Source organism: Ammospiza nelsoni, chromosome 14 (assembly GCF_027579445.1).
Source record: "Ammospiza nelsoni isolate bAmmNel1 chromosome 14, bAmmNel1.pri, whole genome shotgun sequence".
Taxonomy (NCBI): Eukaryota; Metazoa; Chordata; class Aves; order Passeriformes; family Passerellidae; genus Ammospiza; species Ammospiza nelsoni.
The window spans coordinates 17,937,268-17,960,904 of record NC_080646.1 but is presented as its reverse complement, the minus strand read 5'-3'; the positions used below and the strand labels follow the sequence as shown (position 1 = coordinate 17,960,904).

Below are 23,637 nucleotides of genomic sequence, written 5' to 3'. Positions count from 1 at the left end.
AACTTTTGGCATTTGTATTTTCCTCTGATTTGCCCTTTAGTTGCCTTCCTCCCAGTCTTCTGTGCTCCTCCAGTCCAGATTGTATGCCTGTTCAGGGATGAGCAAGGGCAGGGCTGTGTTAATTCCTGCCTTCTGTGTCTGGGAAACAGCCAGGGGAGGTTTGAATGCTACATCTGGGATGTGGCAGGCACTGCAAGCAGGCAGCCCAGCTATTTCTGGTGGGAGCTTGTCATGCTGCTGGCGTTTCCTTTCTTTTCTAAAATGTTCAACCAACAGTGCTGGAGGAAGCTGGAGCCCAGCAAGCCTGGAGAAGGTGATAGCTCACAGAGTCAACAGTAAAATCTGAAATAATGTCCAGTTTTGTGCCCTGATCTCTCAGTGCTGGAATACCTGGGGGCTCTGACCTAGGGAAACTTTTGGAAAGCTGCAGTGCCCGTGTGTTGGGAAAATGGAGAAGCCACAGATGAAACCCTCTTGTCCTTTCCAGCCACATCTCCTTTGGGGAGTGGTGTTTGCTGGATCAGACTTAATAATCACTGCAGACCATTGGAGTTCATGGGTAAGAAACCCCAATTTTTCCTTCAGTGCAGGGGAAACCTTCTGTCTTTTTAAAGTCAGCCAGAGACCACTACCTCAGCTGCCCCTTAGCCTATTAAGTGATTAACAGGTATTCCCAGAAGCCTTAATAAGTGGCCAAGTGGGCTGCTGTGGTAGAAGATAGGACAAGACTTTGGGCTGATTTTAATTAAAGCTCTCTCAGTGCCTTTGCTTGAGAAATGGGGAAAATTGTGTTTCTCTGTACATCTGGCAGATTTGTGGGCTGAGTGAAGACTCCTTATGTTGAAGGGCTGTGTGCTTTGCTAGCTGAAATTAATAACTGGAGAATTACAGGGGCTGGTATCATAACCAAGATAATCTAGAGATAAGATAGGTTTATTTACTAAAGTATATTTTTATCTTTGATTAAATCGCTCCAGGAATTGTGTCTAAGTGAGCTTTTAAGAACTTCTTTAAAGTACTCCTACATAGTACAGCCTGAGTTACAGAAAAGGTTGTTGTGGAGATCCAAATACAAAATAACGTGTAAAGATCAGAAACTAAAGCCCACAAGAGGCTGCTGGATGGAGGCCCCTAAATTCCCATAGAGCTTCTTTGTTAGTAGGACTGACTTGAAAGGGTTGAGCTGCTTGCTCCCATTGCAGGGCTGGATGAGGGAGGGATGCTGTTGGAGGGCTGGTGCCATGTGGTTGTGACCCAGGCACTTGGTGTTGCTGCAGGGGACAGCTTGGATCTCTGTCACCTGGGGGACAGCTTCAGATATGGGCCAGACCCACACTGTGACCATGCAATAGCCATTTCTGGTATCTCCTGCCCACACTGGATCTGCTGTCCCAGCTGTTCTGTCAGGGGTCTGCTCAAACCTTTCTGTAGCTGCTTTGCTTCACATGGGCTTTTTAAGCTGGAAAAAAATTCTTAGTTTGGCCTTAAACAATCTCTACTGGCATTAATAAGAGTCAGAACACACTGTAGAAGGAGAGGAGTGTCACTTTTATACTATAAAACCACAAGACTTGTTCTTTGTGCTTATTACGCTGTCACCCGAGGGTTTTATTTCGGTGAAGGTTTTGTTGGTGGTGGTGAGAGGCTGTCCTGCTTTCCCCTTGTGCTAATGCAGCTGTTTGTGTGGTCAGGCAATCAAATGGATTGGAGAGCTGATTCCATGAAAAAAACCAACCTAAAGGAAAAGAGAAGATCAGTTTCTGAGTCATTATTTGCAGCATAAAATGGCTGTAGTGGTATGAGCTGATGAGGGCAGGAGATGCAGGGATGGGGTGGGATCGCTGCTGTGGGTGACAGCATTGGCTTTTGGCAGCATCAGGTTGTGGCTGTGGCTGCAGGGCTCAGGAAATCACATTGCTGGTTTATGTCCTACTTTTCAACAGCTTCAGAGCGTCCATTGAACGTTGGCCCTGAGGCAAACTTCCATTTTGGTGTCAAATGGCAAAGTACAGGCAGCCGCTCTCACGGCCCTGCTCTTGTCTCCTTTGCATGTAAATGGTCCTAAAACTGAGCCCAGAGAGTGGATTTGGAGAGCTAAAATATGGTTCTGGGGTGTAACAGAAGCCATATGGTCTGGTGTGCTTCTCATATAATCGAACTCTTGGCTGATGGTTCAGATTTAGTTGGAATAAAAACTTGTTCATGAGTGAAAATCAGCTCTTATGTTCCACCTTCCTTCTGACCTTTCTAGACTGTATTTCTTTCCTTAGCTTTCTTTCCTTAGCTGCCCTGAGTTTTTTTCTGGATTTGATGGTGCTTCAAGAACTTCTGAGAGCTTTTCCAGGGACTTCTTACACTGGCAGCCAGTTGTGTTCTAGGACACTTTCCAGCCCAAGTGTTTTGATGGTCAGGGCTGGATTATTCTTGCTCTGCAAGTAGTGTGGAGATTGTGGCAAAAATGGATAGGATGGATAGAAATCAGCCCTTCCTGCATTTTACAGCCATCCTGGAATTGCATTGTGTGGGCATACTGGATGTGGAGATGTTGGACTGTGGTAGGTGTAATTAGTCTGGTCCTTAAATCTCCAACCAAATTCTCATTTTATTAAGGTGCTTGGATTTACAGAGTTGGAGTTTTTTTTCCTTTTAAAATTTGTCAAGTCCAGCTATTTCCCAGTCCATGCCAGTAAAGCTGTATTGTCTGAACAGATGATGTTATCAAACACCCTGATTTTCCCTTTGCCTATTCAAAGCTCTGCCTGATGTTCTCACCCTGGCTTGGTCACTCAATTATTGATTGTTTTTGTTTTCTTTCTCCAGAACCCGGCGACTATCACTCGAATACTGCTTAGCCATTTCAACTGGGATAAGGAGAAGCTGATGGAGAGGTAAGCAGCTGCAGAGCTGGAAAAAATGTTTGTTCCTGGATCAAGTGAGGATGGATGAATGCACGGCGTGTGGCAGGAGAATCTTTTGTGTAAGCTCTAAATGTCCCCCCTTTCTCAGCTAAGGGTGACTGGTGACTCATTGTTTTAATATTATTGATGCCTGGTTAGATTTAAAGTTGTGGAAGTTATGTTGCCCATTGGAAAGAAGGATTTCCAGTTTGAACATGTACAGGCTTTGGGCAGGCTTTGGAAAAAAGCAAGCAGGAACAGGTTCTTGTTATCTAGCAACTGTTTTGGATTTGGGTTTAGCTGCTCATGCCTGTCATGCTGGCATGTGTATTCCTGACATGTTGATTTGCTGCTCTGGCCAAGGCTAAATTGTTTCTGGCTGATAATGGTCCTGCCTTGTCTTCATCTGCACAGCTCCAGGTTTTCTTTAGGGTGTGTAAATAAAGGCTTGAATTTTGCCTCTCCCTCCCTCCCCCTCAGAGCAGAGTGTTTTATGGTTATTTCCCATCTTTGATTTCCAGCTCTTAGAATGTTGCTTGTCAGAGAAGGTACTTCTCAGTTTGTTGTTACACAGTGGAGACCAAATCCAGCTGCATTTGGTTCATTCCAGTGCCAGTGTTGGTGTTGAAGAGAGTTGAGGGAGCTGGAGAATATAAATTCCTTTAGAAATTGGGAGGAGAATGAATCTGGACTAAAAGGAGCAGTGAAAGCTGAACAGGGGCTTGCTGGTTGTGCTGGTCTTACTTGGTGTGAAGTGACCAATGGGTGGGTGTGGAGGGCCTGGTAGGATCATTAAAGTTTGACTTTTCCCTTAATTACCATTTCCTTTGCCTGATAATCAGGGTGTGGGAAGATGAGATCTGCTTGGTAAACCAGAGCAGTTGTTGGTGCTCCTGTGAATTGATAAATGTCCCTTCACTGACCCTGGGGTAGTTTGGTACTCTGTCACCCAGGAAAGAGGAGCAAAGGTTTTCACACTGTCAGTAATTATTTTGGAGTATAAATATTTGTGCTATCCTTGCCTAATGGATTTAGGACATCTTTAGTGCCCTTTGTGTAATATTTTTGGTTAATGATGGTGCTCAGGTATATGCTATGTTTTGTTTAACCTAGATTTTTTTTCTAAAGTGATTGTATTTTTTACAGCTTTCTAGTCCTTATTTTCTTTTGACTTCTTTTAGCAAATGTTGGAAGTCTGAAAGCTTTGTGTTACAAATATATCCACTATTTAACTCTAACTACAGCTGTTAAGAATTCTGATTTAATACCTGCTTTGCAACACTTGATATTTGAGTTTCTTGGGCTGGTTCTCTTGGGTGGGGTAAAGTTCACTCTCCTTGCCTGTGAGATACCTCTACACAAGTGCACTGAAAACCCATCCCTTTGTACAGTAGATTTTGTCCCTTGTTGTTGAAAGCTTGTTTAGGACTACCATCAATTTAAAAATAAAAAATTGGGCCGTGGTTTTGTTTTTGTTTTTTTTCTGAAGGGAGGTGCCAGCCAGGTCAATGTGAGGTATTATTGTTAAGGCTTTTCCAGTTTAAGTACATGTTATATTTACAAATGCACAGGTAAACATATTCATTAAAATACTTACCTCAGCAGGATTACACCTGTGAGTAATAGAATACATGACTTGCTTAGGCAGACCTGTTGCACACTGCTCCCAGTTTTGATGCTTATTGATGTCCTGTTTTATTAGAAAAACACTAAAACAGGATCTCTCCAGTGCCTGGTGCTGCCTTCTGCACCAAAAAACTTCCTTGAAATCTTCTGGAGTGCTGAGCTGTTTTAGAGCAGGAGAAGGAAGCTGGGTAGGAGGCTGAGAACAGGCTCTTGCTGTTCAAGAGGGTTTGGTCATTGCTGTGGTGATAGGTGAGGATTAGGTGAGGATTATGGGGAAAACACCACCCCAAAATACACATTTTGCTTGGAAGTTCCTGTTGTTTGATGGTGTATTTGCAGTTCCTAATTAGTGCCTGTTTTCTCTTAGCTCATGGTGAGTCAGCACCAGCTCCCAGCAGCCTTATCAGTCCTGGCCTGGAGGAAAGCACTTCAACCAAGTGGCTCCTCTTTTTTTGATAAGTGGGGAGATCTGAGCTTGTGACATGAAAATTTCTGTTTTCCCACTTTTTTTTTTAGCCTTGTTATGCCTGTTTTTAATGAGCAGGTTGTTGCTGTCTGTGCCAGCTTTGTCATGGAGTAATTACACAGTGGTGTTCAGAGGGCAGATGTGTTACAGATATTTATTCCACGTAGAGTAAAGTATTAACAGCCACAATTAAAAAACTCCCCTGTCCCACTGGTGAAACTTTAATTGTTTGTGTGGAAAAGCAAAATTGGAGGTTTGGGGTGGATTTGTTTGTGGAATGGAAGTGATGAGTGGAGGAGATACTAGTTCAGCCTCTGATATGCTGCATTAAGGAGAATAAAGATGTCAAATATTGTTTTCCTGTGTCTTGCAAGCTGGATTCATAGGGATAGGAGAGCACCAGGTGCGCAATGACCACATCACCTCAGAACCAAGTGAAGAAAATGCTTTCATTATTACCTTCCAATTTTGCTATGGTGTCCTCTCCTGAGGGGAGTTTGAGGAGGCACCTCTGTGTGACGAAGAGGTTAAAATGCAGCTCTCCTGCTTTATGTGCCTTCCCCATGTCATTTTGTTAAGAGAAAAGTGTCTCAACATGTCCCCAAGGCCTGATTTAATCCCTGGAGGCACAGCCAGAGATAGAGCAGTCCCTTGTAGCTGCTTATCTTGGTGGCCACATGTCCCTGTTTTCTCTGAGTGGAGGAGGGATGTCAGGAATGCCCAACTTGCCTCTTCTCCAGAACCTGCTGCCTGCTTTCCTTGGAACAAATGAATACTTTCCACTCTTCAGCAGAGGCTGAACAGGTGAAAAATGGTGCATGGCAGGAGTTTTGATGTGGAGATATCTTTGTACTGGGAGTGTTTTGATGCACTGACACTCACAAATGCTCTTCCATGGAAGTAAATATCCCAAAGTGTGTACTAGAAGCAATTTTTTTTCAATGAAAAGGTTTTTTATCTTTGCTACTCCCATGGGTAGGATTTGATTACGTCTGGAAAATGGTGATTAGGCAGTTACAAACAGCAGGAGGGAATTTTGAGGAGATAAAGGGGCTGACAGCTTGATCCCTCTGCCAAAAAGCCTTGGTGGTGTTATAGGTTTGGTCTTGGTAAGTAGAAATACTTGAAAATAATGGACAAAGACTGGTCTGTCCATTCATTTTAAAACAGCAGAAAAAACCCCCAACTTTGTGATGAAGTAAATGAACTTAAGAGAATTAATAGAGGGAATTCTGGTGCACCAGAAGAGCTGGAATTACTCAGTATCTGCATTGTGAAGGGAAAGGAGGGCACAGGATTTAAAGGGCTGTTGGAGGTGCTGTGCTCCTCCCTAGGATGAAAATAAGGATGGAGGTACCAAGAACCAAGCCTTTAATAGAGAATATTTGAGGAAAAATCAGAATTCTTGGAGTTGTAAACAGCAGTTAGAGAGCTGTTGGACTTTGGAATATCCATTGGAGCTGTGTTTTCTGGGAGATCCACTCTCTAAAAATGCAGTTTTCCTCTGCATTTTCTGGAGTTCTTACAGCCCAGTAGCTGCATGAGTATGAGTCTGAGAGACATACCTAAAAATAAATGTGGAAATTACTTACTCAGAAGGAAAATGCACAAAAAGAAAACAGCATGGCGAAGCAGGAATACTATCCATAGGTATTTAAAGGGGATAGGAAATTCCAGATGAAAAAAGTCAAGTTCCTGACATGGATATTCACCCTTAAAACCAGCCCACCACTACAAAAGCCTCTGGTATTTCCATAAGCATTTAGCTGGTCATGAGTATTAGGGTTCAAGTTGCATCATAGCATTTGTATACAAAACTATTTTCCTTGCAAACTTCTCACCCAGCTGTGTGTCTGCTCTCCTCAGAGCATGTCCTGTGCTGCTCCTGCTGCCTCTAAGAGCAGTTGGAATGCTGGAAAACTTTTGTGGACTTGATATTTATCCATGATTCTTAATAAACAAATACTGCCTGTAATGGGACTGCACTGAATTCACTTGGTAAAATTTTCTAAATATATAATTTGATATATTTAGATTTTTTAAATTTAAATTTTTATATATTTAGATCTAAATATATATTTAGATTTTATATTTAGATTTAAATATAACATACAAATTTCTAAATATCATCCTCTAAGCAAACAAAAGAACTTGGTTGAGTAAACTCCTGAGCTAACATTGAAAAACAGTGGCAAAGCCTTGTGGATACTGTGATGCCAGAATTCACCACTTCCTTCCAGATTCTCAGTGTCTTGAAATTTAAGATCTAAAATACATGAACTATATTGAGAAACATATGAAACAGCAGGAAAATTGATATTTTTTAAATTATAAATCAAGCCTTGTTGGTAGGTAGAGCTGTAATGGAGCTGGGGAATGACTTACTGGGTTTGGCTGGGGATGTGTGCATGTGATGGGGCTGGTTAATTGGCTGGTTTAATTAGTTCTTTGCAGCTGCTGCAGGCTGGAGAAAGGTGTGTGAAGGATTCTGGGAAGAGGCTGAGCTTTCTGATAATGATTCTCTCCAGTTTGGTCCTCTTCTCCAAAGAGGAGCTTTTTACAAGCCTTTAAAGCAAACCAATATTGTTTTCCTTAAGGGAATAGGAAATAGAAAGGAAGTGATCTTTTTTCACCTCCCAAAAGCAATTTTGCATCCTCCTTTCCAATAGGTCCCTGATCTTTGGAGGCATTGTAAACCTGAAACTGTATTTTTTAGGAAGTTGTTAAATTACCTCAGGTTGATTGAAGAGAAAAGATGCTCAAACAGCTGATGATAAGAATATTAGGAAAAATTGAAGGCTTCAGTTGAAAAGAATTGAGCTTGAAGGCATCAAACCTGTGCTTTAGGAAGGTGTTCCAATGCCTGAACTGTGAACTCATGTTCTTGCTCTAGTTTCCTGTCCTGGAACTCTAATGCCAAGCAATTGGGAGAGTCACAAATTACTTGAAATGCAGCTGAAGAATTGAAGGTGCCTGAATTTCAGGAGTGTTTAATTCAAGGGAGAGTCTCTGAAATTCTGCAGTTGTCTAATATCCACCTCTGTGTTGTGCTAGAGAAGGGTTTATTGGAAGTAGTGGGTGTATGAGTTTCGAAATACAAAAAGCATCTTTGTACACTTAACTGCTACATAGAATGGAAATATGATTTAGAAGGTGGTTAAATTTTCCTTCTGTCCTGTGTTGTGCAGGTACTTTGATGGCAACTTGGAGAAGCTCTTTGCAGAGTGTCACGTAATTAATCCAAGTAAAAAGTCGCGAACGCGCCAGATGAACACCAGATCATCAGCCCAGGACATGTCCTGTCAGATCTGCTATCTGAACTACCCAAACTCCGTGAGTACCCTGGGGCTCTGCTGCTGCCTATCACTTTCTTGAAGTTGGGATTGAAGTTTGATGGTAGATTGAGATGGTAGTTCATGTTTGGACTCAGGTGTTGATTATTTCTTATCAGTGAAACGGCCTCACAGCCATGAGTTCAGCAGCGTTTCATTAGAGGGCACAAAATGGCCAACAATCTCTTGTTACAAGGTCTTTTAAGACTAAACTACCCAATTAAGAAGTGACACCTAGATTATTTTCTCTTTTAACCCAATAACTGATCCCTGGAAACCCTCAATGCAGACTTGTCTGTTCAATTACAAAACATCACCCAAACCCATGAAGAAGGTAAAGAAGAACAACCTGTGTCTTCCCTAAAACCTACATCTTTATTTATTTCATATCTATTTATATGAAATAAACATTTCATATAAGTTCATATTTATTCATATAAATTTCATATTTATTTCTATATTCTAAAACCCCAAACCCTTAAGTTTTCCACCCTGTGATATTACACGCTTTTAACCAACTACACACCCATAATCCCAGTGCTATCAATCAATTTTTAAAGTCTTCTCCACAGCCTCAGGTCAAATGCAGTGCTCTCTTGCAAGTCTTTTTAGCACAGAAAGTTAAAAATTCTCAGCATCCAGGGTTCCAACACTACCTGAACAGCAACTCCCCAGATTTCCAACTTGAAACTTCACATTTTCCTGCACAGCACCTCTGAGGGTGCTGGGGCTTGGGCAGTGGTGTGGTTCAGGAAAAAGCAAGCAGGTGATGTTTGCAAAGGTCTGATACCAAGTGAGGTGTATAGATAAAGGATGTGTGAAATTCAAGCCTGTGAAAAGCATGATGGGCAGAGGGATTTACTTAAATAGAAAGACAAGGTAGGAAACAGCTTTTAAAAGCAAAATAGTCAAACTAGAAAGTCTAGAAAAAAGTAGTAGAAGTAAAATGTGGATATCTTTGGATCTTTGTTATATTGGACAATACCCTCTTGGTCAGACAGGAGGATGTGTTACCCAGTGCTTCCTGGGGCTCTGCATCAATGCTCTGGGTCATAGTGTTACTTTTTTTTGTCACTGTTGACCAAACTGAGGCATTCCCAAACACTGCTAAGAGGTCCAGGCTCTGCAGGGGCTCCCAGGGGCAGGACATACTGTTGGGAGACCTGGGAGAAAAGGAAGTGAGTGGAAAAGCTCAAATTGGAGAATTCAACGAAAGGCAAAGTGCTGATAGGAAGGAATTCTGTTCTTTGGGGGGAGTGCCCCTCCAGAACACCCTAAAACAAGTGCTGGGCCTTTCCAGGCCTGACATAAGGCTTTGCTCTTGCTCTGGGTGTGTTTTCAGCAAGGAACCATGATGAGCTTTGGGGTTCAGGAGTACTGGGGTGAAGTTCCCTGGCTGTGGCCTCTCCCTTGCTCTGGGTGTTCTTCCCTGGAGCGGACAGAGCTGAGCCAAGCCCAGCTTCAGCCTCCCATTCTCAGCATTGAGGTCCCTGTTGCTCTTCAGCCAGGAACCACAAGGCTTCGTGTGTCTCCTCTTCAGCCTTGTGTGCCCTGACTTCTTGTGAAGAGTAGCTGGGCAGGCAAATCCCTGCTCTGTGTGATGAGGTGCTTTGAAAAAAAAAAGGCAATATATTCTAATATATTATTCTCTTCATTTTAATGTAGTTTCTGTGCTGGGTGGGGGTACAACCCACAAGTGACAGGCCTGTCCTCTGGCTGGGGTGCTGTGCTACCTGGGAAACAGAATCCCAGAATCATGGGACAGGCCCACAATGGAGTCCTATCCTGGCCCTGCACAGGATAACCTCTGAATCCACACCCCAGCATTGTCTAGAGTTTTGGAACTGGGAAGAACAGTACAAAACATGCTAACACTTCTTGATTTTGTAGCTCAAATAGCAGTGGCCCAGTTGTTAGAAGAGCAGATTTTTAGCTGGAGCAGAGAGATGTTGCAGGTGAGCAGGGCTCTCTCTGTTGCTGGTGTTAAAAGACATCAGAGGGGACTTGGTTTCTTTGCCCTACAGAAAAGCTGGAGCCTGTAGGAAAACTAATATTTATTATTTCTTCTGTAAAAGGCTGTAGTGTCTCTGTCTAAGGTGATTGAAATCTGTTTTGAAATTTGTTTTAGTTGATGTGAATTATAAATTCTAGGATTATTTTTATGTTCAATGCCTAACCTAAAATCTCAGCTTTGAAAATCCTCTTGCAGTAATCAGCTAATTATTTTTCCATGTGAAAGCTGGGGGGTTTTTGCACTGACAGCCCCTTTCAGCCTATGGAAAGCTGAGAGTTTGCCGGTGTTAAGAAGTTTTACAGTGACCAGTTGTTGCAAGAATGTTAGTCTTGAAATTCCCTCTCTCCCATCTACAAAGCCTCTGTAGCTCTTCAGTCACCTCCACAGAGTTGTGGTTTGAGGTTTTGGGAAGCACCTGCCCAACAAAGCATTTGAAGCTCTCACCCTGCAAATCTGAGGATTAAAGGGAGATGTTTCACCTGCTCTGTGTCCCTGTCAAGCACTGTCAGGTCCCAGCACTTCTTTTGGGTGACACCTTTATTGGGAAAACAGGAATTGGGAGGGTCATGGCTTTGCCTTCCTCCTCTCCTGCCCCTCACCCTCAGGAGAGCAGGCTGGGGGTGTTTTTGGGAGCATCCTGCTTGGTCCAGACTGCAGATGTTGAGCACAGATGTGGTGACAGCAGAGCTGTCCCCTGGGCTAATGAGGAATCACTGCTCCCCCCACATCCTTGGTGCTTTTATGTTGGCCTTTTTATTTGCTCCCTTGACATCTGCTGTCAGCTGAGCCAAAAATAATTGGGAACTCCCTCAAAGTAAAGAAAAGAGCTGAGAGATTCTCTGCATTCCTTGCAGCCTGGGAGGAAGTGTGGTGGTGGTGGCTGCCTTTCTGTGAGCATTCAGCAAAGCATTTCCCTGCCTGAAATAACCAAAGCAGGTCTCACATGAAGATGTGTTCTGTGCTGGTTCCTCATGTGTGCCTGCTGCAGGAGTGTTGAATTCAGTAAGAGATGATTCCCTTGTCTGTCCCTGCTTCCCATCACGTGTGGAGAAGCCAGTGTAGTCTTTGGGATGGTTTCATGCTGTGGCATCCCAAAAGTTCCAGATGTTGAAGTGTTTTTCCTCTAACTCTGCACCTCCAGGAGATGCCACTTGGCCACAGCAGCATCTGTGAAGCATCAGACACCTTGTTAGCTGGCTCAGTGAGGGTTCAGAAATGGGAAGGTGTCTTTTTGCACTCTTGCAGCCAGTGTACCTGGCACCACATAGGTGTCAGCCTCCTCTCTGATCTCTTTGTTGTTTTTTTGGGGTGGATATTTCTGTTTTTACCTGGAAGCAAGTCAGAACCAAGTTTACCTGACCCAGTCAGGTCAGATTGAGCTGTGTTGTTGCTCACAGCTGCAGCCTGTGCTGGTGGCAGGAGTGTCAGAGCAGTGCCAGCCCTGGCAAAGGGGCAGTGCCAGAGCATCCAGAGATGGCACAGCACAGCTGCTGCTCCTCTGTGGGATGGACAGAATGATCTGTGGTGTCTGAGAATGCTTGGAAGGAGCATTTGCCTCAAGTGGATTCTCCTTTCCTCAATTACCACCATCCTGCTGTTGTTCTGGGCTGTTCCACAGGGCACTTCAGGTTCTTTCCTCTGTGGAGTTTTCATGGTTTGATGGTGTCTGAGGGTAGAGTTCTGGTTTTATCTCACTAGCTGAGAAGTTGGTGTGAAAAGCTGAGCCAGCAAATATTACCTCAATAGTGGTATAAATGAAGTGTTTTAAATACAGTTTTTCTTGGTGCTGACTTTGAGTATAAAATAACTTTCAGCTGACCACAGCAAAGTACTTCCACTCTTTCCTCAGCAGTGTTTGCTTCTCCACCCCTTGTGTAACCACTCAGTCCCAGATGATATCTTGCCAGCTCTGTGCAGATGATGCAGACAAGGATGGAGTTGTCCCTGTTGCTGTCTGTGACAGCAGGTCATTATTGAATTCTGTTTATCAATTTACACCTGCCAATTGGGATCTTGAGTGTCCTCATCTGATGAGCATCTGAGTTTCAGGGAGAACTTCCCCGGGGAAGTCTGGGACTTTTGGGCAGCACCCACATGTGCCAAGGGAAAAAAATAGGAGGAATGAAGAGTCTGTATCCTTGTCACTGTCACCTGTTTGGTGTTGCATTTATTTGACTGATTTCCAAAACAAAATGGGAGTGTGCTAGATATACACACCAAAAACAAGGATAAATGGAAATGGGCAGGATGGAAACATGGGCCACACCTGTCCTTGCTGCTGGGCTTGGGGATTAAAGTCTGGCTTTGGAAGAGTGACTAAGGCTGCCTTGGCAGTGTTCTGTAGGGGTGATGATGCAAAGAGAATAGCAGTGTCTCAGCTTTGGTGTGAGGAATGAGGGATGGGATGGATGAACTGCACAGCACCAAGAGGGTGAAATTATTTTTTATCAATCCATGTGATAAAATGAGGCCATGTCTTGTGTTCTTTGTCATTGCAGTATTTCACTGGCCTAGAGTGTGGACACAAATTCTGTATGCAGTGCTGGAGTGAATATTTAACTACCAAAATAATGGAGGAAGGCATGGGACAGGTAAAATCTCAACTCACCTCATGGCTTATTTCTGGAAATCCTGTGTATTGGAGAGAGGGGGGAGAGTCTCTCTGCTAAAGTTTAAAAAAACCCAAAAGAACAACAGAGAAAACCCAAACCCCAAAGGTTTGGGGCTCTGCTAAGGTGAATCTGGAAAGAATTCAGTGGGGTTGGTTTCTGGGCTGGGGAAGGAGGAACCAGTGGCACACCTGGGAGAGGCAGGGCACTCCTTTGGCTGTGGATTGTAGTGAAGTCTGGTGCCTTGGAATTCCTTGTGATGCAGAACCAGGATAACCACTGTTCCTTCTCTGACCTTTTTGTGTTTTTCAGACCATTTCATGCCCTGCCCATGGCTGTGATATCTTAGTGGACGACAATACAGTTATGTAAGTAATTCTCATGGCTTTGCTCTCTCTTTCCATTGTGTTACTCATGTGCTATTCAGATCTATTCAAATGCTTCTAACAAACTGCACAGAGGCTTGCAGGCAGCAGAGGAACTGTCTTGAACTGTCTGCTTTGATTCCAGAATGTCTCTTAACCTCCTGTTGAGGTGTGAAAACCCCATGTGATGACACTGGGAGGAAACACTCCCTGACCAGTTTGGTCAGTGTGACACCAGGGTTTCCAAACCCTGTTTTACTGCTTTGTGCACTCTGTTTCCTTTGATTTAGGTAGGAATTTAGGACTTCTACCCAGGTCAACCCACTGGTTGCCCAAGCCCTATAGCTGTAGTTAAGAGGTGAGTCAGAGGACAGGAGTCCTAAGGGCTGATGCAGGATGTGTTTTTTGCCCTCTGATAGGAGGCAGTTGACCCTCAAACACAAGATTTGATTAAGGTGGTGTGTCATCCTGTATCCTTGGAATTGTTAAGTTGTCCAGCTGCAGAATGACTGATACAGTTCATGGTGGAGCAGTGAACTCCATGAGCTTCCTTCTCTTTTATACTGAGAAAAGTTGTTCCATGAGCAATATCCTTCATAATGTTGAGCTTTGTTCAAGTTCATTTTAATTCTTCTTGCTAAAACATCTCAGTAGAGGCTTATTTTGTTACCTTATTCTTTCCTTCCTGAAGCCTGACTCACTCATTGATATTAATTTGGTGTTTTTTATTATCAGCTGCTTTCAGAGCAACGATTTTCCCAATTTTGGCTCTTGGTTACTCATGGAGTGTAGGCTGGATGGAAGTGGAAGTAGCTGAAATGCTTTCCTGCCCTGTTGAGGGGTGGTTTGTAGAGCCTAGTGGGTGGAAACTGAGCTGTAGTTGACATGTCTTGAGTAACTTGATTGAGATTTTTGTTTACCAGAGGTTGAACTTCAATTTGTGGAGTCAAACGCTCTCAGCAGGACTTTTTGGAGTGTTTTCCTGATTGCAGCAGTTGGAATGAGCTGTTCAAACAGTGCATGAGAAATGGAGTAGCTGAAAGCATTGGGGGTGGCAGTGGCAGGAGCAAGGAAAGGATGGAAGAAAAGGAGGGCAGTGCTTGGGATTCCCCTTGGCTGGAGAGAGCAGGGATGAGGCCTGGGATAGGGCAGTGGTCCCATTTGTCTGAGTGAAACTAGAAATTGTTCCTAGTGGTAAAAATCCACCTTTCCCTGGTCTTCCATGCATTTCTGTGGGGAGGAAGGTGCATTTTTTGAAAAAACTCTTTCCTTTAAAAGCCAACAAAGACAACTGTGGCAATCTTAGGATATGTCAATATATATGTCAAAAAATGTAAATTATCTCAACTGGAACCTGTACTCACTCCTGTGTTGTTAATTATTACTTTTTAGGTCCTTTCCTGTTTACAAAGTCTCCAGCTCTCAGTTTCCAAGTGATATGAACACAAAATTAATATGATTTATGGGCTCTGGGCATGAGTTTCACCTCTTAATTTGTCTAGTTTCATTTATGATTTACCAAAAGATAGTAACATTCAAAGCAAAATTCTTGAAATCTTGACCTGGTGATGTTGATTAGGGCAATCAAAGCAGACTGATATGCAAAAAATCAGTGGATTGTGTGCTCTGGTTAGTCATGGCATGACTATTTATTTAAATTACAGAACCTGATATATTGCTATAATACAGTACATTTTCAAGGTGATGTTTAGTATGTCTTGAAGCCCAGGTATAGGGTAAAAAAAGAGATTTCTAATTAATACCAAATTCAAATTGTTTTCTCATTCTTCAGTAAGTTTGACTCCAGAATTGCAGGAGATGCTTTGTCAGCTGATTTGTTTTATTTTAGCCCTGGGAATTGAGCTGCCACGTGCTGTGATTTATGTAATAACCAGCATGTGCTTGGGAGAGGAGCTCCCCAGCTGCCCAGAGCTGGGATTTGTGCACATCCCCTGGGCACACACTGCTCCTCAGGGAGTGTTGTAAGGATAACATGCAGGAATACCCTTAGTTTTGGCTGCAGCTGGAAAGGAAAATCCATTAATTCCAATATTTACCCATGGTATGGCCTGTATAAAGCTGTATCCCACAGTAGGATATGAACCAGGAATGCCACAAAGGGTGTGTCAGTGCAGCTTTATATTTAGATATATTGGGAAGACACTTCAGTTATAGCTAAAAGACATTTTTAGAAGGGCTCAGCAATCCACAATTAAGTTATTTTGGATGCATTTAGGCTGGGCAGTCTGCAAATGCCAGCTGGAATGGTGTGCCCAGGAGAAAAGTGGTCACCATGCTTGTCAAGGGTTCCCATCAGTGAGTTTTCCTCTGCTCTCCCAGTTCCAAGCAGACTGGAATTAGTTTAAAGTCCATGTTGTGTACACCCCTAGTGATACTGAATTCAAGTCAGCTTTGTTTTTATGGTAGATAGATTAAAACACCATTAATTTTTAAGGTGAAGCTGTAGCATTCCACTGAAACCCAGCTAACATGAGGCTTCCCAAAGTTATTAGCCACACAAGGGTTGTTCTGGAGCTTTTTAAAGGGATTTGCCACAAAATGTGCTTGTTTTATGTAAATGAGCTGATTAAATTACTTGCTTTGTTTCTTGGGCTCTTCAGGAAAGTGTTTTTAAATAAAAATCCTCACACCAAGAGGTTCAGTTTTTTTTTAACTGCATGAGCTTTCTGTTTCTGAAGCTAATATATTTATATATTGAATAGAATGAATGTAGTTTTCATAATGATCTAACAAATAAATAGGGAACAGGTAAGTACAAAAAGTACCTGCAAGTGTAAAAGGATGAATCAAATCTGTCTTCACTTAATGGCAGTATATGAAAAAACCAATATTTCTGCTACAATTTTTCTGCTTCTTCCCTTCCCACAGGCGTCTGATCACAGATTCCAAGGTTAAATTAAAGTACCAGCATTTAATAACCAATAGTTTTGTAGAGGTGAGTTCTTATTTGAATTTTTAATGGCTTGTAGGGTTTGTCTCACACGTGTAGCCAGCCAGAGGCTGGAGGCTTGTTTAGAACTACAGAGCAGTTTTTTTGCATAGTCTCTAATCAGGTGTGAATGCAGGGGTTGTTTTATTGTCCTTTGCATTACAGGGATAATTGTAGGAAAATACTAAAAAAACTTTAGGACAAAAGACCTAAAGAGAATGCAAGAGCTGTTGCTTAATATTTGAGTTCTGAGAAGCAGAATTACGTAGTTATAGTAGTTACATAATAGTTATGTAATATTTATGGCTCTGGAGTGTTACCTGAGATACTTCACATTGAAAAGCAGGAAATGCTGTAAACAAGAGCATGCCTTAAACATTTTGCCAGTTGAAGTAAAACTGCAGAAGTGCTTTAGCAAAACACTGATAGTTTTCTAGGCTCCAAATAAACTTGGAGAAAGGTGCTTTGCAGGATGTTTGCACTGTCCCAGTTTCCCAGCTGTGTGGCTTCAGCTGTCCTGTAGAGCCCGGGGCAGAAGTTGTTACAGGATCAAGCTTTCAGTCCTTGCCAGAAGTGATGGGTGCAGTGGGTTTGGTTTTAATCTCTTAGCTGTTTGCAGCCACAACAAAGGCACGCAGGGCAGGAGCTGTCCTTGAGCACAGCTTCCCCTGTGATGTGGGATGTGTGCTTTGTTTCAGTGTAATCGACTGTTAAAGTGGTGTCCTGCCCCCGACTGCCACCACGTCGTTAAAGTCCAGTACCCGGATGCGAAACCCGTGCGCTGCAAATGTGGCCGTCAGTTCTGGTAAGAGCCAGCCACGAAAAGCTGCTGATTCTGCCTGTACTCACTGCCTCAAGTGTGTTACTGTGCGTTCATGGAGGCTGCTTTGGCTCGGGAGGGACCTCAGAGGTGTCCAGTTCCACCCCCTGCCATGGGCAGGTGTTGCCACGTTTCTCTTCACAGAGAAAAGCAAGGCACAATTCTTCCCAAGGATTTCTGAGATTCTCTGAACCTCAGAGAAAGGGAAAACACGATTCTTATCACTTGCTGTGGCTGTGTTGTGCCAAAGTAGAATGCAATATGGAGATTGTTTATCCAGAGTGAGGATGTTTTGTTTCCTTGGCCTGTCAGGGCCAAGAGAGTGTGTGTGTGTGTGTGGGGACTGTCAGGTGACAGTCACAAGATTCAGTGCAGAGTGAGCAGTTGTGTGCAGAGTGAGTGCTGGGCACATTCAGTTCAGATGAAATGTATATAGTATAGTATAATAAAGTAATTAATTACCCTTCTGATATCACTGGAGTCAGATGCATCATTCTCTCTCCCCTTCGTCGGAGTCACCTTTGATTTACAATAGGCAGGGACACCTTCCACTATCCCAGGCTGCTCCAAGTCCTGTCCAGCCTGGCTTGGACACTCCAGGGATGGGGTGACTTCTCTAGAAACCAGTTTCAGTGTCTCACAACTCTCACAGTAAAGAATTTCTCCCTAATAATCCCATCTAACTCTGTCCTTTGGCAGTGGGAAGCCATTCCCCTTTGTTCTGTCACTGTTTTGAAGTGGCCCTTGAAGCATTTCAGGATTGAAGGGAGGGGTGTGTTGAGTTTCCTTAGGACTGGCTTTGAACAACCCAGAAGAAAACTTACACTTTTTAATTACAAGTACAGTCTGCTTATTTTCCCTTTCTTTCCCTTGCAGCTTTAACTGTGGTGAAAACTGGCATGATCCTGTTAAATGCAAGGTGAGCATGTCAACGTTCTTATACAAATCTGTGTTTTGAAAAAGTTTAAAATAAATGTATGTGCAAGACTTAGCAATGAAGCCCAAGTTTTTGTGGCTGTCCATAGAATCACAGATGATCCTGAGCTGGAAGGGACCCCCAGGGACTACTGAGCCCAATTTTTGTTCCCACCATGGAGCAGAGTAGCTCACCTGTTCAAATCACAGGGTGAGAACCAGCAGTGAAACCCTATTGGGTGCCTTTACTGCTGCCCCCCAGTTGGACCTTGTGAGGGAGCAGTGCCTCATCCAGGTGGGAATTGCCTGGAAGAGGAGGCTGTTAGACCTGTGACCCCTGCAGAGGAGTGAAGGTGCTTTTTGGACAAGGAGCATTCCTGTAGGAGTTGTTCCTGTAGGTGTTTGATGTTTTGTCAGGTGTTTATCCATTGTACTGGAGCAACTAATTTGGTTTTGCTGGTTTGGGTTGGACCCTTCCAAACCCTTCCCTTTAAAGATTATCTACTCCCACAGCCTGCCATGGGCTGGGATACCTTCCACTAGCCCAGAGTGCTCCAAACCCCATCCTTGAACACTTCCAGGGATGGGGCAGGCACAGCTGCTCTCTGGGCAGCCTGTATCAGAGCCTCCCCACCCTCACAGGGATCATTTCCTTCCCAATATCCCATCTATCCCTGCCCTCTAGCAGTGGGAAGCCATTCCTTGTGTCCTGTCCCTCCAGGCCCTTGTAAACAGTCTCTCTCCATCTTTCTTGTAGGCCCCTTTCAGGTACTGGAAGGCCACAATTAGTCACCCCAAAGCCAAAATGTCCTTATTATTTAAGAGTCCAACATGAAGTTTGTGTTGATTAAGAGCTGCAAACTCATTGCAGGAGTGTTTGTGCTGGGTGCTTGTGCTTGCTGGATCAGGATGGAGCAGAAGGAACTGTCTGCCACTAAATTAGTGGCTGCTTGCACAGTTTTCCACCACCAACACTCCCCAGTTCCCATGTGGCTGGGTGTACCTTAATGTGAGCAGGTGTCCTGGGAACATTTGCAGTTCCTCCAGCTACATTGAACACTCTTCTTCCATCATTTTTCTGACAGTGGTTAAAGAAATGGATTAAGAAGTGTGATGATGACAGTGAAACCTCCAATTGGATTGCAGCCAACACAAAGGTGAGAGGTTTTCTCCATTTTATATAGAGACTTTATACAGTCAGGTGAAAAGGACATCAATCTAATTCCTTGCACTAGGATTGCTTTTTCTGTTCCCTGTTAAGAGCAAGCCTTAAAATCCACAGTACACTCAAGTGCTCTTGTTTGAAGAGCGAACAGGTGTTAATGCCTGGAACCAGGTGAGTTTCTTCAAGTTCAGTGAAGGAGTTTCTTCAGGTTCAGTGAAGGAAAGTGCTTGGAAGAAACAGTTAATTGGAGACCCAAAGGAAGCTCAAGATTTAAGTATTTGGGCTCCTGTCTGGCACCAGTGGCCTCCCTGAGCAGATCCATGGCTCATTCCATGTGTGGAACATGTTACCACCACCCGTGGCTCAGTTTGGCTGGCATCATTTACATCTGCCTTCAAATCCCTGGGATTGGCCTCCGGAGGAGCCTTCATTTCTGCTGGGCAGCATTCCAGGTGGAGACTGGCACAACAGCTGTCTGGGATTTCATTATGTAAAGCTCTTCCTTCTACTTAGCCCAACTTTGCCTGAAACTTTACCATTTGATCATTTTGGGGCAAATTAAAACCAAGATTGTCATGGTAACATGGACACAAAAGCAGCAGCTCCCATGGGGGTGAGGAGCAGGCCTGGGGCTCCCAGCTGAAGGAGGAAGGTGGGGAGGGAGTGAGGAAATGGCTGCTTTGTTTTCTTAGCTCTGTTGTGTAAGTGGTTAATGGCATGGTTTGCAGGCTGCCTGGTTTCCATCGAGCTGGAATGTTGTGTTATGGTGGCAGGGAAACCCCTGCTGGGCAGCTCCCATCAGCCTGGAGTGAGCCCTGCTTGGAGCTCACAGAGTCACCAGAGGGACTTTGCCTTTGTCTCAGTGTGTTCCAAAGTGGCTCTGGGGCTGAACCAGCTTTGTCTGGAGTTTGCTGAGCCTTCAGGGACTGCTCCTATTAAACCTGAGGAAGAGCAGCCAATAGCTTGGAAAAGGCAGAGTGTAAGCACTGCTGGCCTTGGGTCTCACGTATTTGGGACAGTGGAACAGCAACAGCCCTGCTTTGCCTGTTAAAGCCCTCAGGAGGCTGATCTTGGGGTTCCCCATCTTCTACCTGCCCCTGCCTTGGGAATAAGAAGTTTTTTGGGGATGGGAAACACCCATCTGGAAGGTGGCATCTGGCACCAGCCCTGCTTCTTCACTGGTACCTTTGGTCTGGTGTGAGCAGCAGAGCTGCTGCTGTGGGACATCAGTGTCTAAGCTGCTTCCTCTAATACTGTCCCAGACATTCCTACATGGGAATACTTAGCCCAGGCTGCAACAGGGAGAAAAATTGCCATCAGGGTAATTACTCCAGACATTTGAGCAAGCCAACAGTGCTGGAGTCTTACAGCATCCATATCCATTGAATTAGCTGAAGGACAATATGGCATTCCTCTCTCTGGGCTGATGCTGGATTCAATTGAGGGAAAAGTTGGCAGGAAGAGTACCACCCTCATGCTGATCCCTGCCTTGGGGAAGGTGGGAATCTCCAGCTTTGGCCTCTGGGATGTGTGTCCTGGGAGCTGTGCAGCCTCTGGAGAGCCAGGTCAGCCTGGCTGCGTCCAACTCCTGCCTCAGTTCCCTGCTGATCCCTGACCAGAGGCATGGAGAAGCCCAGGTGCTGTCTGGGTGTGGGGCTGTAGCAGTACACTGGGGTGGGAATTGTGCAGTTGGAGTGTGGATCCATCCCTCCTTTCTCTCTGTACTGTTCCTAACAGGAAAGCAGGGCAGCCGTGTTTGGTGAGGCACAGCTTGTGCCTGCACTGTTGGCTTCACAGCTTAAATTGTGTTGAACTTAATTTTGAAGAACCTAGAAAGGAATCAGGTACCATCAGATGCAGAAATCTCCATTATCACTGGGAACAGCTCTCCAAGGAACTCGGTTGTGACTACACGCTCCGTTGCTGTTTCTGGCTTTTGGAAAGCGCTTTCTGGAGCCATCCAGGCATGAATCCTGTCCCATGTGGGCTCCTCTCAGGGAAGGAGACTTCCTGTCATAACCAAGATGAAGGTGTAAAAGAGAAATACCGATCCTCTGGAATGTGGGCTTGAAATCTGGATAATCCTTTGCAACGGGAGAATGTGAGATACATTTGTTCCGGCTTGTCCTGGGAGATGGAGTTGGAAAGGAAGATTAGGCAATTGTGTGAGAGAACAGAAGAGTGAAACCCAGCTGAATTGGCTTCTGTTCCCAAACTGGAATGATGTGATGTGTTTTTTGATGAATTATGTAGAGTGGTCTGAATGAAAAACGAGGAGATTCGAGTAGTGAGTTCTGTGGTTTCTGATATGATTTTTTTATTCTTTTGCATTCATTTACTTGCACTTAGGAGACCTAAATTCCTTCTACTTCTACAAAAGATACAGCCCTTGCAGCAGAATGTGCTGGAGTAGATGGCTTTTTTCTTAAAATAAGCTACTTTCACATGAGTTCAGCTTAACTAGAGTAATTTAAAGTTGAGATAAGGCAATACAAGTTCTTTATCAAGCCTGTAATTCTCAGTCTTCTTGAGGAATGGTGTTGAATAGTCCAAGGATTTGCACATTTCTTCCTTTTTCAGTTTATTTGACAAACTTGGTTCTTCCTTTCTTGACTTAAACTCGGCAAGTTTCAGTTTAAGTATTGGTATTTGGGAATAAAGGAACCACAGAGATCCATTACTTTTGTCAAGTGGACATCCAAAGGAGTGAAAAATAGAGAAAACTTGGATTTGTGCATTTATTTTGTACTCTTAAGGTGTATCTGGAAGTGGTCTAAAAGGAGGAGGGGAAACCTGTATGGAACCTGAGTGTGATTTTAATCTCTGCTTCTTGGAATACCAAAGGGAAAAGAATAAAGCCAGTGAGGTGCTGGCCTTCACACAAGGCACTGCTTTTTATTGTGGAACTTTAATTGATGTTAATGAAAGTTGTTCATCTGGTACCAAAAAAGGCCCAGCCTTGCTTCTTTGGCTCCTGGCACATCCCCATCCTTCCCCCTTGCAGGTCAGACAGAGCATGAAGGGCTGATGGATAAACCAGGCACATTTTCTTCTCCAAAAAAACCCATTGGCTGTTTTTCTCTTGTGCATGAGATAAAATGGCATGAGCCCACATCTCTGCCTTTTCAGGTCCCTTTTTAATGGCTTAAAGTGCTCCCTTTGTACTTTCTGGAGATCCTGATGTGTGGGAATTCTGGCAGGACATGGAATCCTCCTGGGCACCAGCACCAAACTGTGCTCCCTCATTTCCCACCGCAGTGGAGCTGTGGTCTGTGTTTTTCTAAAAGTGCCCAAGTGCCATCTCCGTTTCTCAGACGAACTGGTGTTTCAAATCTGCTTTAAAAATTTTGCTCTATGACTAGTGTAGTGTTTGTGTTAGCCATAATGTTTTGGGTTTTGTTGAAATTCATTAAGAAACCCCTGTGGTTTTTGATGAGTCCTTATAGGATGGGTCAGGGGTGAAGGCATTGATGTGAATGTGGCTGTGGGGTGCTGATGTCTACCAGTTCCTCTGGGAGTTCTAGAAAGGACTAATCTCTTTCACTTGCCCTGAAATAAGAAACATGTTTCTGTTTAGCTTCCTGTTCATAAAAGAGCTGCTGAGGTTTATGGTGCTTTATGTGTGCATGGACTTTTACAACAAAATCAGGATTGTTCTCCTTTGCCAGGTTTGCCCAGGCTTTTGTTTCCAAGCCCAGTATGGAATTGTTTGAAGTGGAACAATGTTAATGAGGTCACTTCTGTGCTGTGCTGTGGCTGATAATGTGCACAATAATCTGCAGGTTTAGTAACTTGATTTGCTGCCTGTTGGGTTGTTGCATGGCTGTAATTCTCAGGGAGAGCTTCCTTCCCTATCCTCATTAATCTGTAAATCTCTCCCACTTGTTCTGTTGGTGACTTGAGTAGTTACTACTTCTTTTTCTGCTGGTGTCTTTAGTATGTGCTTTTCATGGCTTTAATTTTTATTAATACTCAACTTTTCACTTTTACACAGCTTTAGGGATCTGCACAGATACTGTGTCACCTCTTCCTTGTGCTTTGCTAGACAGGAGCATGAAGGTGTGGAAAGGATGACATTCCCTGTGAGAAAAGGGCTGGAATGAGATCCTAGAATCATGGAATGGTTTGAGTTGGAAGGACCTTAAATCAAGTTCCACCTCTGTCACCTTCCACTATCCCAGGGTGCTCCAAGCCCTGTCCAGCCTGGCCTTGGGCACTGCCAGGGATGGGACAGCCACAGCTGCTCTGGGCACCCTGTGCCAGGGGCTCCTGCCCTCACAGGGAAGAATTTCTTCCCAATATCCCATCCAGCCCCACCCTCTGGCAGTGGAAAACCATTCCCTCTCATCCAGAGTCCCTCTCCAGGCTCTCCTGGAGCCCTTTGAGGCACTGGAAGGGTCTTTTTGTCCTAGTTTGTATTCCAGAGCTCAAAGCCCTGAGCACTGTGGACACATTGGAAAGCTTGATCCCACCTCAAA

General features: G+C 44.0%; 1 protein-coding gene and 1 long non-coding RNA gene across 2 annotated transcripts in view; one reads left to right on the top strand and one right to left on the bottom strand.

The window, feature by feature from the left end:
* The window catches only part of ARIH1 (ariadne RBR E3 ubiquitin protein ligase 1), a 51,665-nt gene that overhangs the window by 18,780 nt on the left and 9,248 nt on the right, over window positions 1-23,637 (top strand). Inside the window, exons 2-9 of the mRNA XM_059481841.1 lie at window positions 2,821-2,888; window positions 8,178-8,322; window positions 12,834-12,926; window positions 13,257-13,312; window positions 16,199-16,265; window positions 16,958-17,064; window positions 17,956-17,998; window positions 19,080-19,151. Coding sequence (XP_059337824.1) covers window positions 2,821-2,888; window positions 8,178-8,322; window positions 12,834-12,926; window positions 13,257-13,312; window positions 16,199-16,265; window positions 16,958-17,064; window positions 17,956-17,998; window positions 19,080-19,151 — 651 coding nt within the window. The remainder of the gene's footprint in view (window positions 1-2,820; window positions 2,889-8,177; window positions 8,323-12,833; window positions 12,927-13,256; window positions 13,313-16,198; window positions 16,266-16,957; window positions 17,065-17,955; window positions 17,999-19,079; window positions 19,152-23,637) is intronic.
* On the bottom strand, window positions 1,530-5,709 carry LOC132079327 (uncharacterized). Its single transcript, XR_009419390.1, has 2 exons — window positions 4,495-5,709; window positions 1,530-1,735 (listed from the first exon to the last, which is right to left on the bottom strand). It is a non-coding gene; the product is annotated as an uncharacterized LOC132079327 (long non-coding RNA).